The sequence below is a fragment of the Anastrepha ludens genome, chromosome 5 (genome assembly GCF_028408465.1).
Source record: "Anastrepha ludens isolate Willacy chromosome 5, idAnaLude1.1, whole genome shotgun sequence".
Lineage (NCBI taxonomy): Eukaryota > Metazoa > Arthropoda > Insecta > Diptera > Tephritidae > Anastrepha > Anastrepha ludens.
The window spans coordinates 112,141,595-112,162,051 of NC_071501.1; the positions used below are offsets into that span (position 1 = coordinate 112,141,595).

Consider the following 20,457-nt stretch of genomic DNA (forward strand, 5'->3'; position numbering starts at 1 on the left):
AAGTGCAAGTTTTAAGTTTCAAAAGTCAAAGTCAAGTCACTGATTTTTGAGATTTTTTTCGGTCGCGGTCTTGTGCATTTTCTCCATCTACCGCCTACTCCACATTTTTTTATATGGAATGAAACAGCTCAGAAAAAAATTTCAAAAATCAACCGTATTTAGTAACTACTAGGAACTTGAACTTTTTTTACTTACTAAAATTGCATGGGCTATAAGACTGCGTACCAAACATGATTCTAAAAATCCTGATTAAAAAGTTTGAAATTTTTGTGAAAATTTACAGAATTTTCGTAATTTTTCTATACAGTTTGAAAAAATCGTTTTATATATTTTTGTTGTATTATGCGATCAGCTTTTATAAAAACTTAATACATTAAATAAACAAAAGTAAAATAGGCAAAAGCGGTCAAAGTGTCGTACACCTATTTTTATGTCCATAAGTGTACATGCCTTTAGCCCGTGCGCACGATAAATCGAGCTGAAGTTTATATTTTATATGCATTTTAATGAAATTTGGAATATAAGTTATTTCTTGTATGCCTGTCATTTAACGGTAATTTAAAAAAAAATAGTTGAAAAAAACTTTTCTAAACGAAGCAAAATTACTTCGATTTGGAGCAATTCATGAACACACGAAAAAAGAAATACGATGCCACGGCCACTTTTGTGAATATGAGTTTATATCGATAGCAAATTAATAAAACTCGTCTAAACTTTGCACACCTGTTGCTCTCCATATTATTTAGATTCGACATGGATATTATTGAGTTCGGATAGAAACAGCGCCCATTTCTTTATACGTTAAGACTAAATTTCCGTTTGTCCATCTGTTATAGCTGTTTACAAGCTTTAACGCCCATTGTTTGTTTGATTCAAATATCAACAGCCAGCCCAAATTAATTTTACTAAACTATGCGCGGGTATACATATAAAAGTTCGTTCCGAACCTAATTTACCTTTCTTTAATTGTTCAAATGCAAACGATATTACGTGGATTTGTCGATTTTTAAAGCTTGGGTAAACTGTAAAAGGTGATCAGATAGGAGGTACTTTTTCCAATAGGTTTTGTTTTTTGACAGATCACGCGTGACCACTGTTAAACTAAATACATAATTTTTTTCCAGTATTCATTGACACTTCATCATGGAAAGGCTCAAGTCTCATCAACAACGTTTAAAATGTTAAAAACGTGAAATTGTATTACGAAACCCGACGCTGTGTGAAAAGTGTTCATCGCGCGCACAAGCAAACTTATGATGTACAGCGATGAGGCCCATTTTTTGGCTTCAAATCGTCGTATTTGGGCTGAAGAGCAACCCGAAGCCATTCAAGAACAGCCATTACATCCATGCGGCCCATGGGGTAGAAGTATCATCGAAAAGCAACGCTGGCGCCAATGTAACAGCGAATGGCGAACGCTATCGTGCCATGATAAACGGCTTTCTAATGCCGGAAATTGAAGTCCGTGATCTCCACAACATTTGGTTCCGACAAGATGGCAACTCTCGTTTTGGACCGGTGAATTGGCCACCAAGATCGTGTGACTTGGATTTGGACTTTTATTTGTGAAGGTAGGTAAAGTCTAAATTCTTCGTGGCTGAATCAGCTTCGGTTGTGGCATTGGAAGCCAACATTACTTAAGTTATTCACGGGATACCGACCAAAGTGCTCCAGCGAGTCATTCAAAATTAGCGTTTACAGATGGCTGAATTACGAATTATGGTCAACATTTAAAAGGGCCACCGTAGCCGAATGAGTTGGTGCGTGACTACCATTCGGAGTTCAGAGAGAGGTTCGAATCTCGGTGAAAGACCAAAATAAAGAAAACGTGCTTTCTAATAGCTGTCGCCCCTCGGCAGGCAATGGCAAACCTCCGAGTGTATTTCTGCCATGAAAAAGTTCCTCATAAAAAAAAATATCTGCCGTTCGGAGTCGGCTTAAAGCTGTAAGTCCCTCCATTTGTGGAACAACAACAAGACGCACGCCACAAATAGGAGGAAGAGCTCAACCAAACATCCAAAAAGGGTGTATGCGCCAATTATAAAGAGTGGTTAAATTTCAAGGGCCGATGTTGAATGTTAACCAGACCTAAACGTGAAGCTTTTTTCTGCATTTCATTTGACATTTTTCAGTTTCAGACTAACTCAATTTGAACCATGGAAAGATACACAATCGAGCAACGCGTTAAAGTTATTCACGCTTATTATGAAAACGGGTGTTCAAATCAAAATGCATATCGCGCACTTCGTGAAGAAAATCATCTTCAGTGATGAGGCACATTTTCATCCCAGTGGATTCGTCAATAAGCAGAATTGCCGCATTTGGGCGAATGATAATTTAAGAGTGATTGCCGAAAAACCAATGCACCCACAAAGTGTGACTGTTTGGTGCGGTTTATGGGAAGGCGGCATCATTGGGCCGTATTTTTTCCAAAATGAAGCCGGTCAGGCAGTTACTGTGAACAGAGTTCGCTATCGTGAGATGATAACGAACTTTTTATTACCCGAATTGGAAGATATGGATGTGGACGATATGTGGTTTCAACAGAACGCTCCCACTTGTCACACAGCTAACGAAATAACGGCTCTTTTGAGCGAAAAATTTGATGGCCGAATAATCTCACGTCGCGGCGATGTCCATTGGCCGCCAAGATCATGTGATTTGACACCGTTGGACTTCTTACTTTGAGGTTATTTGAAAGAAAAGGTGTACGTCGATAAGCCAGCAACAATTCAAGAGCTAAAGGATGAGATAACTCGGCACATTAATGGCATAGAACCTCAATTATGCCTCAGCGTCATCGAAAATTTGGACCATCGGATGGAGGTGTGCCGCTGAGGCCGCGGCGGTCATTTGGCCGATATTTTGTTCCCTTCATAATTGAGCCATACCAATATTATCATAATCAAGAGAAATGATAATAATTTCCTAAAAAAATTGTACTTTATTCAAAATCAACACTGGCCCTTGAAACTTAACTACCCGTTACAATTTTTGCATTCGTGCCAAGTTTAAGTTCCCTGGGTTAATTGGTCTTATAGATACATTGGTTTTCACATTTTGGTCTCTATACCAGATGACACGCACCGTAGGTAGGTGGAAGTGGTAGTCGGCATTTAAACCACTCACTTAGACTCACTAAGGTCAACAGTATTATTCAAGAAGCCAAAGTATCTAAACCTAGAGGAATGCCTCGCGGCACAGCGACAAAGAAGATGCCTGACAGACTCTCCCTATCAAATATCTTTTGTAATGATTCAAGTAAATACTTTGGAGATAACAAATGCAAAAAAACAAGCCCCAAAAGCGTGAACTTTCCTAAACAAACACAGTCAACTTTAGAAACCAACAGCTGACGGCGTATCGCAAATACAAGCGAATGTCTGGCTTGAGTTAATTCTCTGCTAGTGGTTTTTCTCAAACTTAACAGAGTTTTTAATCACCGTTAGGCATACCGCGGTGATAAATCTTACCATTACTTTGAAAGTTTTCATTAAATTTCTATTTTTTTCTTTGATTTTTAAAGTGAATAAAGAGTAAACTGCGAGGTTTTTTCATAATTGCGCATTCATTCAGCTGTCGGCCTTTATTTACTGTCCAGTTCACAATTTGCACACTGTCTGGCAATGCACTTTACGAATTGCGTAAATTTGAAGAAATCATCAACGCATACCAGCACGCCGACATTGAGCAAAAATCTCCTTAGAAATGAAGATCTTGACAGAATAGAAATTACAACATTTTGCCGAAAGTCAGTACAGACTTGTGCAAGACAAGCCGCATAGAAATCTTTAACAAATATTTGGCGACGTAGCAGAACGAACTTCAAAACCACATTCAAGTTAGAAAGCATTGAATTTGATTACGTAGCGTTGCACTCAACGAATTTGCATGGCAAAATAGTCAAAAAGCGAAATAAAAAGATGCAAAGCAAAATAAATAGAAATAAAAAGAAAAAATTTAAAGCAGCATAAAAAACAGCAAAAGAAAGAAAAAAATTGACACTTGAAACTGGGCACAGTGGCTAATGACTCTTAATAACAACAACACCGGCAGCAACAACAACGGTGTCAACCACGTCAAGCCTTTCATATCCGTTTTGACTGCTTCCGTTTGCCGGGGCGATTCTTCAACCTAAAACCCATAAGTTTCTCTGCGCGCTTAGCTGTCACAATTCTGCTGCTGTGCACTACGACGGATACGTGCTGCACTGTTCTACGAATGGGCGGTTGGCATGGATTGAAGGCGCTGTGGGAAGTGCAAAACACTCGAAGGCAAGCAAGTTGGTTGGTGGCGGCGCGCCTTAACAACTCTAAAGTACTCAAAAAAGTTTAGTTGCATTTCTGCTTGAGCAAAGGAATTTCGTTTTGCTTTTTGTGTAACTCTTTTAGTCCACTCACCTTGGAGGAGTTCATAAGTTTTTTAATTTTTAAAAAGACATTTTTTTTCTTAAGTTTCCTGAGTGTGCAGTGGCAAAAGTCACTGAACGTTGGAATATCAATTTTTAATTTGTGGTAGGAAGTAATGGTTGTGTTTTTTTTCGCTACCATTTTCAACATTTTACTTGTAGTTATGGTGGGAGACTGGGATTGGACAGCAATTAATATGCACTAAAGTTTGCTACAGTTAGACTTTAAAGGAAGTCTAAGGATATTAACTTCTGCAACTCATTCAACACTCATTCCATTCGAATACTTACACTGAAGTTTTTGATATCCGTTTCCTCGGAAATCTGCTTTAACACACCCACATTTATCAAATTGTTACAATACTGCATTGTTAGGTTATTCAAGTCCTGTTCGTTGAGATTGTTGCCAGACTGTTGCAGAGATGAAATTAGCCATTTCATGAGCATTTGGCCTGTGAAAGGAGGAAAAAGAATTGATTACAAATTTGGTATTGAGTGACTTTGAGCGCGGGCATTGGCAGTTATGGAGGTGCGCTGCACTTACTTATTTTGTAGGAGCTATAGATTACGTGGAACATTTGTAGAATCGCTACCATATTGTGTAATGGTAGGTATATAATTTCTAAATATATATTTTCGTTCATTGACTGCTGACAAATTTGCTACGCTTTGAAGTGATTTCTTAAAATATTTGTTTTGGTTTTTTAATACAATTTCGAAAAATTTACTTTTCAGCTATGACAACAAAAGACTTACTCATTGGCAGAAACTGCAGGGTTGCTTGACATTGAAGAAAATTAACGTCAGAGCCAAGGCGAATCTGTTAAAGGTGGTGTCGGTAGACCAAGGCGCATTCATTAAAGGTGGTGGCGCTAGACCAACAACAATTTTTTGTACGTTTGATTGTCAAAGCAAAGTATTGGCAAAAGAGAAATCAAAGAATGAATTCGCTTTGTTTCATTCTGAGCTGACAGCCACATGGGCACGGCGAAAGAAAAAACAAATCAGCTGATTTAGCGATACCACCTTCAATAGATTCCCCTTGCGGTAGACCAACTTATTTGTTGTTTTCTGTGCATTCGGATGTCAGCATGAAATGAAATGACGAAATAAATATAAAATTATAAAGCGGGGAAATATTTTTCTGCTCTATCGGTCTCTAAAAAAGATATCATAGGAATATATTAAATGGTATTTTTACTGAAACGTTACGGACCGCGCAGTGTTGAAATTCGTGAACGCTAGTAAAGAGTATTGAAAAAAATGAATACTTGATTTTGAAGGGATCAGCTGATGGGCTGACGTAATCGACCTCATGACAGCGGTTTGTTTGCGAAAAAACTGAGAATGTGTCGGCGATATACGAAAAAAATAAACACAGTCCCCGCCCATGTTACTTTGTTGCCGTCTGAACAACAACGTCTGACTGCGGAAATGAGCGGACAGAATTCTGTTGCCTGCAAGCGTATGGAAGAAGATGGGATCTTCAACATACAGTGCCGGTCAATATAATAGCACCAGTTGCAATATTCTAATTCGAAAGATGTAAAAATTTCACCTATTTACTATATACCTATTTACTATATTAGTATACTCTATGGTTGTACAAGGCGGTTATATAACCAATTTTATTATACGGATCGGTAGTTTGGTGGAAAGCTCTTGGAAGAGATTACAACATCAAATTACGTGGCAGAATACTAGCAGTCTCTTTCAGACGGAAGTAGTGCCAATAGGGGCATAGTTCTCTTAAGATTAATATTGCTATTCTTTCGGATAGCCATCTGCAATCCAGGCACTGGATTCGGCTACAACAACCTCTAAACTGTGGCACAAAGTAGAAATAGCCTTACCTTTTTGAGCGTAAACCATAACGGTACTTTACTGACTCCCGGGACATCGGAACATTGAAGGAAACGTAAAAGCCGACGAACTGGCAAGGGAGGGGGATCTGCCATGAATAACGTTCTTGCAGAATTGGTATTCACAACACTGGATGCAATCCAGAATACAATTTCCTTACGGTACCTACGAAATGTAGATTGCAGAAAGAGGGATTAGACATAAATATGATGATAAATATGAAACGAAGGGATGCCTGCAGACTCACAGCAGTAATAATTGGATTCTGGCCCATAGGACGAAATGCAAACAGCCAAAATGGGTATTTGTACTGTCATAGTTGTAATCAACCGGAGAAGAAAGATTGTGTCTTCCACTTCCTCTGCGAATCCTCTGCCCAGAATGTTAATTCTTGGCAAACCGAGAGCTGGCTGGTACAGACATAAACAAACTTATGAGGTTTCTCAATCGCACAGACTGAATATAGTCGTGTATAAATAACCCGTATAACTTGTTGGTGACGAGGTGATGGCAACAAAATGACGCAGATGCGCTAATTACATAGATTCATTGTGAATCACCACGTTAAACCTACCAACCAACCCGATAAGTCGAAGTTACTCTCACAATTTTGTTGGCAATCCTGGTCAAATTTGGTCATCTATCATTCTTGGCACAGACTACTTAAAAGTCTCAGACTCTTTTTAGCGCTCTCTAAGATTTTTAAAAGATTGTATGAAGGTAGTGAAGTCCACAGATTACCACAACAATGTTATGTCACATCTCAATAGGATCCCGAAAGGGAAGATCTCTCTTTAAGCTTCTTCTTTTTGTTGATTGGTCCCACCTGCACCAATTGTTTTGAATGAGCTAAATATATAGGGAATTCTTTGTCTTCTTGGGAGAAAATCCGAGTGCATGTAAAGCTCATACAGTATTTTAAACGGCAGCGTAATCGCCATCGTTAACAGGCAAAGAGCCGCCACCTCTCTTGATGTCATCATCCATGCTCCTGCGCCGTCCAATATTAGGGGCACGTTGAGAGAGCAACCTCCGAATATCGTTTGTTGGGTGCTGATTTAACAGCTCACTTGACTACTTAGTCCGTGGTAGAACTTGTTGACACTTGTTAGATTTCAAGTTCGAAAATTAAGTGTTTCACACATCATAACTGATTATCTTATCAGACAAAGTTTTATAAAAGACGGACAATTGGTTTTACTTTGAAAATAAACAAAACTCTTTACTAGTTTTTTGTTATTATCTTCTGAGGAGTTGAAAAAAATTTTAATGAATTAATGACGTAAAATGATAAGAGGTTTTACCACAGTGTTTATCATAATTTCAACCTTGATAATGAACACTAAGAAGTACTAATATTCTTTGTCTAAATCTACTTGCGGCCTTCGCAAGGTTAGCTAAATATATTTTATGATGTTTACTCATTAATTATTTTCATAGGCGCATCATCGCTTATTTGAGTGGCTAAGTATAATAATAGTTGATTTTATTAACGACTATTGGACTTTCTATTAAATAGGTACATATATTCCCATTTATCTCATCGTGAAATTGAACTTTATATTTTGCATAGTATTTTGAGTGTCACATTCGCTTACCCAACTCTATTGTGATTTCATGTGTTCCTTATATGTAGCAGTTTACTAAAATTTCCTAAGCCTACACTAAAGTAGGATCATTTCTCCGATAGACGGTTCTAAGTTACCCGAACTACGAATGTGGAATGTTTCATTATCTTTCTTTTTTTGGTAATAGCAAATGAAAAATTTTGGAAAATCTGTTGAATATCTATCTCAAATAGCCCGTGAGGAGTTGCCTGAACTCCCAACAGGCGCGACTCAGGTGGTTTATAGGGAAGCCCTGGTATCTCACGAGTGACCTTCTTAGCTGGCTTAGGTTTCAACAAACGTGTGGTGACTCAAAGTTGGTATAGAATCAGGGTGTCATACGCGAATCAAACTGGCTAGGAAGGAGTCCCGAACTAAAACTGTCTGAAGGCAATGGCCAACAACAGGGTCATTGCTCCAGGTGGAACCAACACAAGTGGCAATCCGCCCGTTTCGCCGGCAGGGGTATAGAGTATGGAGGCTCCAGCCATTACCAAAGTCTGTCAATTATACGAGCGAGAGCGCATCCTGAAGGAGACGTGGGTTGCTGTTGCAATATCCTCTTCAGGGACGAAGAATCGTTTCCCAGTTTCGCAGGGTTTGCGTTGCAAAGTCACTGCGGGGCGGCACGACCCCAAGGAAGCCGGGAAATCGAAGAATGAGAGGGAAAGGAGAAAGCGGCTGGCAAGGCTCATGTGGGAGAAATCCTCGTGTTGCTCTGCCGAACCTTCTGCGTCTCTGTCTTCCTCAAATAGATGTCTGGAAATGTAAGCAAAACTTTTGGCGGTCTAAGAGAAAGACTTCAAGAGCATTAGCACCTTAAAAAAATAGAACACGAACGATTTTTGAATGAAGGTGTGCTGAGCTGTCATTCTTTGCTTCTTCAGTTCCACTGCACTTCATATTTAGTTTTATTACTTTCAAAAAAAAAGACACTACTTTTGTTGAAAATTAAGAAAAATGTGCATATGAAATTGTAAAAAAATGGGCATGGTTATTTCAAAAAGGCAGAGAAACTTTTGAAAACCGCCTGGTCGCACAGTAACGGTAGAAATCGAAGCAGAACAAATAAAAATTAGAAAAAAGGAATTAATATTTCACATGAATATTTTCGCTTGGAAAAATTGGTGCGCGTTGGGCGATTTCAGTAAAGGTGGTGACATTAAACCAATAGAAACACATTGCAGACTACATAGAATGTCACGTGAAAGCGGAAAACAAAGAATTGATTTATTTATTTAAAACAAATTCCGAACTTTCCCTTTATTTTAACTATTTATTAAAATCATTTTGAATCTGAGTTCATTATAAAATTTTAATTATCAAATTACAAATTTGAGTGTAAATAATATGTTACGTTATTTATGTTTTGTGCTGACATCCGTATGTACACGGCTAAAGAAGAAAAAAAAAAAACAGATCAACTGGTCTACTGGTTCTACCACCTTCAATAGATTCGCCTTGGCTCACGCCGCTCGGCAAGCAGCAGCGATTGGGGGGTTATAATGACAAAGGCGAATTCGTATAAGATGGTGGCACTAGAGCAGCAACAAAAACATTTACGCGTATTTTATTTTTTTACTTTTCGAATTTTGAATACTAAAATTTCAATCATAATGTAAATAAGCAAAGCAAAACCAAATAAGGAAGCTATTTTGACAATTAAACTACCAAAGCGCACGGAAATAAAAAAACAAACAACTCAGCTGCTCTAGTGATATCACCTTGTATTTATGAATGTGCTTTGGTTATAACCGGTGGGTTGCGAAGGATGCCTTAAAAACTAAAATGTGTTTTATTTATTTATTCATATAAAAATATTCGAGGATTCGTTATAGGGGAACAATGCATAAGACCGCCTGGAAAAAAAATGTCGAAAATAGCCGCGATTTTTGAGCTGCTATAAACTTTTACTTTATTACACTGAAATTCGACAGGCGGTAAAACTGCATGCCCGGTGTACTTCCAAAAATTATATTTAAGAGGTGTGAAATGTTGAAACAAATTTATTGATTTTTTTTTAATTTCCTTAAAGTGTGAAATTTGTATTTATATTGGTTTTGTAGGTGAATAAACTATATTTTCTTAAAAAAAATTTAATTTTTAAAATTTAAAAAATGTTAAATTACATAAAAAGCACATAAAATGTTAAAACTTTTAATAAATCCCAGGCTATAGTTATTTAATTCAGGTTAGTCTGCCGCCGCCGCAATTCACAGAGAGAACGTAGGTTCAAGTCTCGGTGAAACACCAAAATTAAAGAAAAACATTTTTCTAATAGCGGTCGCCCCTCAGCAGGCAATGGCAAACCTCCGAGTGTATTTCTGCCATGAAAAAACTCCTCATAAAAATATCTGCCGTTCGGAGTCGGCTTAAAACTGTATATGGAATAACATCAAGACGCACACCACAAATAGGAGGAGGAGCTCGGCCAAACTCCCAAAAAGAGTTTATATATATTATATATATAGTATGTAAAAATCGCTCAATTCAAAGACTTTATTAATGATAAACAATAGAACGCTTAGGCGGCCGCCGTAGCCGAATGGGTTGGTGCGTGATAACTATTCGGAATTCACAGAGAGATCGTTGGTTCGAATCTCAGTGAAAACTCCAAATTAAGAAAAACATTTTTCTAATAGCGGTCGCCCCTTGGCAGGCAATGGCAAACCTCCGAGTGTATTTCTGCCATGAAAAGCTAATTTTCAAATTTCTTGTTTTTTTTAATTTGCTTGTTTTAGGTATTGAACCCAACAAAGTGAACGCACCAATCTCTAATTTCCTGATTTTAAAACATTTACTTGAGGTTGCCATACACAAATAATATCTTATGAATTATTAAGCAAAAGTTGTTATTTTAAGTTCTCGAGTACTCAAAGAGACACAGGTAAATATTTGATATTTCTTTGGCAAACAGTTCAGATAAAACGAAAAGTCATATGTCAACATGAGCGGGAAATTATATATCAAAATAATCGAGCACAACGTCACACTGAAGTAGGCTATAATTTACGACTTCCAATGTGCACACATTTGTATAGGGTTTTCCAATAGGAACAGATCGATATTGGCAGGCTGTGGCTGTCAAGTTATTTTGGCGTTGTCTGTCAAATTTGTTGTTTATTATTTAGTCACTGATGCTAAACCATCAAGGCAAATAACATAATTCAGCAGCTCATGCGAGGGATCCAACTTTATTGTTCAAACGATTTGAGCTTATGGTTATAATGCTTGCGGAGATGGAGTGAAGTTACCACCGAGACTGTGTGATTTAACTCCGGTAGACTCTCTGTTATTGGGTCTTCTGAAGCCAGTACGCCGCAAACAACCGCAGCCTTTCGAGTCTCAAGATAATCCAGGTCTTTGATCAAATTCAATCAGATCTACACAGCAGAGGCATGAAAAATTGGATCCGTGCCTCTGTGCGAAGTCGCTATACAGAATGGCTTATGCGTATGTGTTTAAATAATAGTAGTGTGACGAATTACTAAGTTTTGAATTTTTTCGTATTACTTTTTTCTGATTTTATAAAAGAATTCTACAACAAAAACTATATAACTAAACGCTTCAAAGTTTGTGGAAAATGTACGAAAATTTAACAGATTTAAAAACAAAAAAAAAATCATTCATTAAGAATTTTTGGAAAAATTCTGGGTATGTGGTTTTATAGCCCATCAAATTTTAGTATAACAAAGTGCGGGTTTGAAGTCGCTCAAAAATCTAATTAATTTTTGACAATTTATTTTATACGATGTTGTGCATTTTTTCGATATAATGCAGATGTTCGGAAGTCTTTTATATAGAAGAAAATAAGCGAAAAAAATTGTCAAAAATCAACGATAATTTTAAACTATTTGAAACTTGCATCAACCCAGATTTTTCTAAAAATTCTGAATAAAAAATTGGATAATTTGAATTTTTTTTCAGTTGTTTAGAAATCTGTCCAATTTTTTTAAATTTTCTATATCCAGAAAAAAATTTTGAATAAGAAGTTGGAAATTTTGAAGTTTTTTTTTCTTTTTTTTCTTGAAATCTGTTCAATTTTTGTAAATTTTCTATATCCAGAAAAAAAATTTTGAATAAGAAGTTGGAAATTTTGATGTTTTTTTCTTCTTTTTTTTCTTGAAATCTGTTCAATTTTTGTAAATTTTTGTTTTCTAAAGAACTGTGCAATTTTTGTAAATTTTCTATACCCCGAAAAAAAATTCTGACTAAAAAGTTGAAAATTTTAAAGCTTGTGTTTTTTTTTGTTTTTGAAATCTGTTAAATTTTTGTACAATTTTTATAGCCAGAAAAAAAAATTCTGAATAAAAAGTTGGAAATTTTGATGTTTTTTCTTTTATTTTTCTTGAAATCTGTTCAATTTTTGTAAATTTTCTATACCCCGAAAAAAAATTCTGACTAAAAAGTTGAAAATTTTGATGCCTGTGTTTTTTTTGTTTTTGAAGTCTGTTAAATTTTTGTACAATTTTTATAGCCAGAAAAAAAAATTCTGAATAAAAAGTTGGAAATTTTGATGTTTTTTCTTTTATTTTTCTTCAAATCTGTTCAATTTTTGTAAATTTTCTATAACCAGAAAAAAAATTCTGACTAAAAAGTTGAAAATTTTGATGCCTGTGTTTTTTTTTGTTTTTGAAGTCTGTTAAATTTTTGTACAATTTTTATAGCCAGAAAAAAAAAAATTCTGATAAAAAGTTGGAAACTTTGATGTTTTTTCTTTTATTTTTCTTGAAATCTGTTCAATTTTTGTAAATTTTTTATACCCATAAAAAAAATTTCTGAATAAAGAGTTGGAAATTTTGATGTTTGTGGTTTGTTTCTTTTTTTCAAATCTGTTAAATTTTTGTACAATTTCTATACCCAGAAAAAAAACTCTGACTAAAAAGGTGGAAATTTTGATGCTTGCGTTTTTTGGTTTTTGTTTTTAAAATCTGTTCAATTTTTGGAAATTTTTTATACCCAGGAAAAAAATTCTGAATAAGAAGTTGGAAATTTTGATGTTTGTTTTTCTTCTTTTTTTGAAATGTATTCAATTTTTGTTTTTTTTAAATCTGTTCAATTTTTGTAAATTTTCTATACCCCGAAAAAAAATTCTGACTAAAAAGTTGAAAATTTTAATGTTGTTTTCTTCTTTTTTTTTTAAATCTGTTCAATTTTTGTAAATTTTCTATACCCCGAAAAAAAATTCTGACTAAAGAGTTGGAAATTTTGATGTTTGTGTTTTTTTTTAATCTGTTCAACTTTTGTAAATTTTCTTTACCCTTTTTTGTTTTTGCTTTGTTGTTCTAAAAATTCTGAATAAAAAATTAGGAATTTTGAAACTCATTAACTTTTAAAGAACTTAATAAATTTTTGTAAATTTTGTACCTAGTAGCTTTGAGTGATATGCTTTTATAAAAACATAAAAAATCTAATATAACAAAGATAACTTAAACTGGATAATTCGTCGCGCTTCTATTCTTTAAAATTAGTTCCATTACGATCCGCCCCATCGAATACCCTATATAGTAAATTTTCTTAAATTTTGTTAAAAGTTTGAGAATGCACTATAATGTAGAATGCACTATAAAAATACTTATAAAAATAAAAAAAGTTAAAACTGGATAATTCATCGCCCTACTATTACTTGGAAGTGCAAGTGCAAGTCTTTAAAATAACAAAAAAAATTCTATTATCTATTCTATTCTATTTTCTAAATCTATTTTGACACGCTCTTATTGGAAAACCCTATATATGCATTAGAACATGAGCTTATAAGTATGCCGCAGCATGAGTCAAGAAAACTTAATGACAAATACTATGCCGTATTTATCAATTGATTGTTATTGTTGAAGTAGTTATGATACTTTCCGATGATTGTTGTTATTGTTACTGTTGTTATTTTCTGTAATACTTTTATTCTAACTCCATTATTGACACACTTGGCTTGTCGCTTGATTGCTATTGATTAATTTATATTTATTGGAAACTTACATTTTGGTACGAATTTAGGTGATGAATAAGTCACTGGGTGCCGTTGCTGTATGGCTTTGTCATTAGACGCGCCCACGATGGCACAGGCGTTAACGGGTTGGTCGTGGGCTGATTTTTTATGCTCAACTATGATTAAACTACGTAAAGGCCGTTCAATATTCGCCAAATACATATCACAGCGGTATAAGGTAAGCAAGCTTTCAAATACGTGGGTGTCAATGGGAACTCTATATTCTTCACACACTCGCACATTGAGATCTTGCTTGACCTTGAAACTTAATTTTGCTAACTTTTCGCGTTGAGCTATTGCAGCTGGCTGCTTGCCGTACACGCCCGCTTGCAGGGCACAGCTTTGTAATGTTCTTGTGATTTGAAAAGATACTCTTGTGGTATCTGGAGCTGCTACTAAGGCGCTGTATGCTTCTTCGCCTTCTTCTGTTACTTCTGCCACTTCTGTCACTTTTGCCACTTCTGCTGCACCCAACATCAGGCGGCTCTGCCTTTGATGTGGTCTTATATCGATCTTATATTCATTTGTCTCAATACTGGCCAATTTGGCCAGCAAAGGACACCAACCGGCCGACAGTTGAATTTTCCTCTTACTACTTCTCCCACCTATGGGGGGCGTTAAGGGCCCTATTTTGAGATCTTTTTCCCATTCACAGTTGAAATTCATCAGCGTTAAATTGTCGGCTGGTTTCAGTTGTAGGCCAACGCTATAGCCTATATCATTGTGGTCCAGCATTTCGGCTGTGTTCAGTTCATCATAGAATCCCTGCAGATTTGGCGTTTTAAATATTTTTTCTACTACATCGCGCCGTTTCACACACTTATTCTTATTTGTTAGCGGCATTGTTTTTTATTTTTATTTTTACTTTAATTTGTTTTGAGATTTTTATTTTTACTTTTATTTGTTTTGAGTTTTTGTTTTTTGCTTTCTTCACTTTGTGAAAATTTCACATTTCTAGAAATTTGCTCTTAAATTTTGCACTTTCGCGCAGTTTTTGCATTCGAAGGCGTCAACTACTTTTGAGCAACTGGTGGTTTTGTTGATTTCTAAAATAATTGATTAGGTGTGTGCACTTATGCATGACTGTGAAGGCGTTTTCTGCTCTCTAAAAACACTTGAAAATGTTTCCAATGCTCGTCGAAAAGCTTATCAATTCTTGGGTGCTTGTCGCTGATAACCGCTGACAGCTGAGTTGAACGCAGCACTGCCAAGAAGTCTGCGAGTAATTGATATATTTTTGGTCAATATGAGTGAGTGTTGCTCGCGAAAGCGGTAACATTAGAGAGTTAGTGCCATGCGAGTGTATGTATGTATGTATATGTGGGTCTGGATAGTCTGCTGAGGTGTAATAAGTACAACAATTGCTTATTTCGTTATTTAGCTAAAAATTTCGCTGAGCGCGTGCAAAATTTATACTCACATATGTATGTACATACAAATACATATAAGTGCTATTCGATCATTTGTTTGCACAGAGCGAAGTGTTCTGTTCATGTATGTTCATGTATGTATGCGTGCGAGTGCTTAATTACACTGCTGTGTGAAGTTATTTGCAGTTACATGTATAATTTGATTGGTTTTAAAAGCTGGTTATCATAATAGTGAGAACAATTTGAAAATGTAAAAATTCACCTTGTAACGGGCGCTTTTTCAAATGTGAAAACTCGCCTTGTAACGGGTGCTTTTTGATATGTGAAAACTCGCCTTGCAACGGGTGTTTTTTCAAATGTGAAAATTCGCCTTGTAACGGGTGCTTTTTTCAATTGCGAAAATTCGTCTTGTAATGGGTGCTTTTTTAAATGTAAAAAATCGCCTTGTGACTGGTTTTTTTCAACTCTTTCGAATTTTATACTACAAAAGCTATTTTAGAAAATTTTGAGGCATTAAAAGTTCGCCTTGTAACGGGTGCTTTTTAAAATGTGAAAATTCGCCTTGTAACGTATGCGTTTTTCAATTGTGAAAATTCGCCTTGTAACGGGTGGTTTTTTCAAAATCTGAAAATTCGCCTTGTAATAGGTGCTTCTTCAACTCTTTCGAATTTTATACTACAAAAGCTATGTATTTAAGATGAGGCATTAAAACTTCAAACAATTTTTTTCTTGTGGATTTAGGTCAAGTGGGGGGCATGTGTAAGGGCTCATTCTCTCTCTTGGTGACATAAATGTATGTACACCTGCGTTTAATGCAATAGGAACGCAACGAGTCACCAAGTTTGAGGCATTAAAAGTTCGCCATGTAACGGATGCTTTTTAAAATGTGAAAATTTGCCTTGTAACGGGTGCTTTCTTCAAATGTGAAAACTCGCCTTGTGCTTTTTTCAACTCTTTCGAATTTTAGACTACAAAAGCTATTTAAGATAAGTTTGAAGCATTAGAAGTTCCCCTTGTAACGGGTCCTTTTTTAAATGTGACAATTCGCTTGTAACGGGTGATTTTTCTACTTTATCAAGTTTTAGGCTAAAAAAGCTTTATAAGAAAAAATTGAGGCATTAAAAGTTCAAACAATTTTTTCTTGTGGATGTAGGTCAAGTGGGGGGGCATGTGAAAGGGCTCATGATCTGAGTTCAAAATGATAGGAACGCAATGAATCACCAAGTTATAGCAATATTTTTTTGTTTTTATAAAACTATAAGCCTTCTAGCTACCATAGGAGCCATTGGCAACTCAATATGCCTATCCTGTCTTGAGAATGGGGACACTGCAGCACATTTTCTCTTAAGCTGTTCGGCGTTTTCTAGAATCAGACTTAGGCTGTTGGGTTGCTAGGTACTGAGTACGGATAAGGTTCACACTTTTCCTTTTTCGGATCTCTTATGTTTCATTAATGAATCCAAATAATTTGCCGAAGTGTAACCTCAAACCAAATTTTCCGCTTTACCATCCATTTAATATCTAACCCGTCTCTCTATTCTTTCTACTGTAATCTATCAGGGTGTTGTGCAATGGTCTTCCTGGCCGAGTGTTTGGACTTATCCAACCCCCCACAAATCTATTATAATATAAAGTATGTGCATTCTACGAACAAAACTATATAACGCAACGCGGCAAACTTTGCACAAAGTTCACAAAAAATTAACAAATTCAAAAAACAAGCCATCAAAACGTTCAACATTTTTACCTTAGAAAACTTTAAGGTATGCAGTCTAAGAACAGGAAGAAAAAGTGGATGCTTACGGAAGAGATGGTTAGATTATGTTAAGGAAATTAACGTACACAACTGGAGAGATGGTGATGAAGCCATGGAAAGAATAAAGTGGAGAAAAATTGTTGACGAAGCTATGGTCCACCACGGACTGTGAAACTAAGAGGTAAATCACATCTTTGGAAGTCTTTTATATGGCTGAAAATGCTCAACACCTCAGCGAAAAACATTTAAAAAAATTAACGGAATATTGAAGCCACGTGAGACTGACACTTTGTTATTTGTATACTAATATAAAATAATGGGCTATACAACTCAACATTTTTCTAAAAATTCTAAATAAAAAAATTGAATTTTTTTTTTAATTTCATAAATTTTTGTGAATTTTGTACAAAATTTGGTGCTTAAACACTTTTATAAAAACATAAAAAAAATATTAAGTTTAAGTTGAGTGTCCACTGTGAGGGCAAAGACCAGGTACACGCCATAAATGGGTGGTTAACAGTGTCGTGAGAAAAACCGTTAAATGATCTACAAAATTCTTGTTACCCAATGAATTATGTTTTTGTCGAAATTTAAGAAAAAAAGATCTGTCATGAAAAACATCAAGCGACTTGATTACAGAGTCGGCAATTGGTGTTACACTACTGAAATCCTATAGACTACACCTCGACAACCAGTTCTTTGAGCTATCAAGGCCAACTAATTAGCTGAAGTCTACGCTAACTTCTGTCACTGAATTTAACAAACGCTTTGGCGCACTAATTAAAAACGCTTACGCATCCTGATCCCACTTTCTGATGAAAATTCATTTATCCGCGAAACCTAATCATGCTTATTAAGCTCAGTGAAGGCCAATTGCTTAAGGAAGGTTAATGCCTATTTGCTTTTAATTTATTTTATATGCTTTTCCGCATTCCCCTATACGCTCAAGTATCCACATCTTGATATCTCTTCATGCGACAAACTTAATTTGCGCTACAATGAAAATTTATAGCATATTTTCGCACTAACAGTGCCTTGCGACTCACTTGTCTGCAGCACTACACTCCTCCCTTGCTGCACATTGTCTACTCCACTCGACAAAAATAATATGCCATTGGCGCAATTTGGACCGCGCGCCTTAGCTAATGAGACACAATTTTGATGCGTTATCGCGTTGCATTTCTGCATTTCCAGCATTTCTTCACACTGCACTCACACAGCGCGTGTCCTTCTGCCTTCTGAAGTGCTTGTTTGCTTTATGGAAACAAAGCTTAGATGATTATTACCACCATCAACGGCGCTTGGCAAAATAAACGCCGCACTACACATCCCAACCACTTCCAAACTCCACTCCAACTCCAACGCCGCAGCCGTCGCCACCATCATTTGTTGTTTGTGTGGGCGTTGCGAATTTTCGGTAAACAACGAAAACCTGATTTATACGCGACAGCAATAAAACTGACAGCAACAGGCAAAGTGTTGCAATGCTTCTTGCAGCAATACATTCCACTCGATGCACTTATTTCACGTTGGACGTTGATGGTTGACGTGAGATTTTGCTTCATGTCGGGATAAAAGTCTGAAGTAACTAAGGTGGTGGTGTTGGTGATGGGTACGAGCCGGAGAAGGATTGGCGTTGTGCAATGTATTGCAATAATGAAATGCGTTGGAGCAGCTGCATCTGCTCACGAAAATGTGCATGCACATAATTTTGCAACAATATTTGCACTATGATTACTCGCTATGCGGAGCTATTTTATGGCGTCTGTTTTGTTGTTGTCGTTAATTTTCTTCTTTACACGCGCGCTATGTGCAGCAGTTTGGTGGGTTTGTGGTTGTTGGAATAATTCATTCTCAGTTGACTGTTGCGGAGTGGAGCATAAAAGTTGTGCTTGGCGTGAAAGTCGCACTGGAAAGTGCAAATTAGAAAATCGTCTAAAATGGAAATTAATTTTCTACTCTACTCAAATATTTTTCTTGACAGTTAAATTTGATGTAATGTCAAAGAATGCGCCAGGTGATTTCTTATATTTGCAACTTTTCTTCGCAACTCCAACCTCTGCCAACAGCTGATCGTTTGGTAGTAGTAACGTCTGAGGATCTACTTGCCCTAACCCCGTTAATTCATTTCCACACGATTTCTTCACGGGGTGTATATGACTTTGTTGCAAAATTGTAAATATCAGAACTTTTTTTTTAATATAGTTTATGATACAACAAAAACCATATAACGAAAGTTTCAAACTTTGCATTCAACTTTTCAACCAGAATTTTTCGCATATTTTTTTTTAATAAAATTTCACACTTTTCAAACAAAGTGTTTAGAAAAGTTTCGCGTATGCAGTTTTATAGCCCATTGAATTTTAGTATAATAAAGTGCAAGTTTAAAGTAGCTCAAAAATTGCGTTGATTTTATATATGTTTTTTTGCTGGCATTTTTCCCTACAATGAACAGCCGAACATGAAAGAAAACACCTTTTAGCATTTAAAGCAGCCTTCGTAATGACGTTGTTTTTTATAATTTTTTTTTTTAGGCTGACGATGTTGGATGTTTTCTTTCGGGTAACGAATGCTCGTCATATAGTTTGAAATTTTTTCATTCCTCTTGAATAGAGACGTACGTTCACTCAATATACATACATATGTAGGTTCAGGTGTTTCATCTGCCTCAAAATAAAAATAACCTTTTGTATCAGGAAACAGACTTATTTGATTGAAGTTCCCCAAATAAAAAGTCCTTGTCTCAGATTTATTTGGTTGAAATTCCCCATTTAAAAAGTTCCTTTTGTCTCAGTAGGTAACAGGTGGCGCTAAAGTAATCCTCCTATCAGAAAATGCTATAAATTTTGCGATTGGCCCTTAATGTCAGTTCTGTTTTGACATTTGTGTAGTAAACATATGCGAAATACACGTTAATAAACAATGTTACGCTACACTGCTCCAGAACGCGGAATATTGCTGACTATTTATTTGACCAATAATCGGTCGGTGACTTTGGCACAACGTGAGTTTCGTCGCAGATTTCCTCGCCGCCCAACGCCTACTGGTGAAACACTGCGACGTTTAGCAGCTCGTCTCGAAGAGACTGGCACAACACGAGATGCTGCTAGGCGTGGCAGACCCCGGAGTAGCCGTTCTGCAGAGAATATTGCTGCTGTAGCCGAGGATGTCATGGAAGCGCCGTCGACATCGACCAGACGACGTGCCACTCAAATGGGTATCAGTCGACGGTCTTTACAGCGAATTTTGGTACAAAATTTGATGATGTTTCCGTACAAAGTCCCGACGGTGCATCAGCTGTAAGCTGCTGACCGCCAATCGCGTCTAACATACGCTCAAGCCATCCTTAATCACCACCAAGAGGAAGATGATTTTTCATCAAAAATAATCATGAGTGATGAGGCCCATTTCCATCTTAGCGGGTACATAAATAAGCAAAATTTACGCTTCTGGGGCACTAAAAATCCGCG

At 36.3% G+C, this 20,457-nt stretch overlaps 1 protein-coding gene across 7 annotated transcripts in view; it reads right to left on the reverse strand.

Moving 5' to 3' along the window:
• LOC128865155 (protein cappuccino) overlaps positions 1 to 20,457 on the reverse strand; it is a 162,347-nt gene that overhangs the window by 17,499 nt on the left and 124,391 nt on the right. For all 7 annotated transcript variants that reach the window (XM_054105213.1, XM_054105212.1, XM_054105214.1 and 4 more), the window contains one exon: positions 4,700 to 4,860. In XM_054105213.1, coding sequence (XP_053961188.1) covers positions 4,700 to 4,860 — 161 coding nt within the window. The remainder of the gene's footprint in view (positions 1 to 4,699; positions 4,861 to 20,457) is intronic.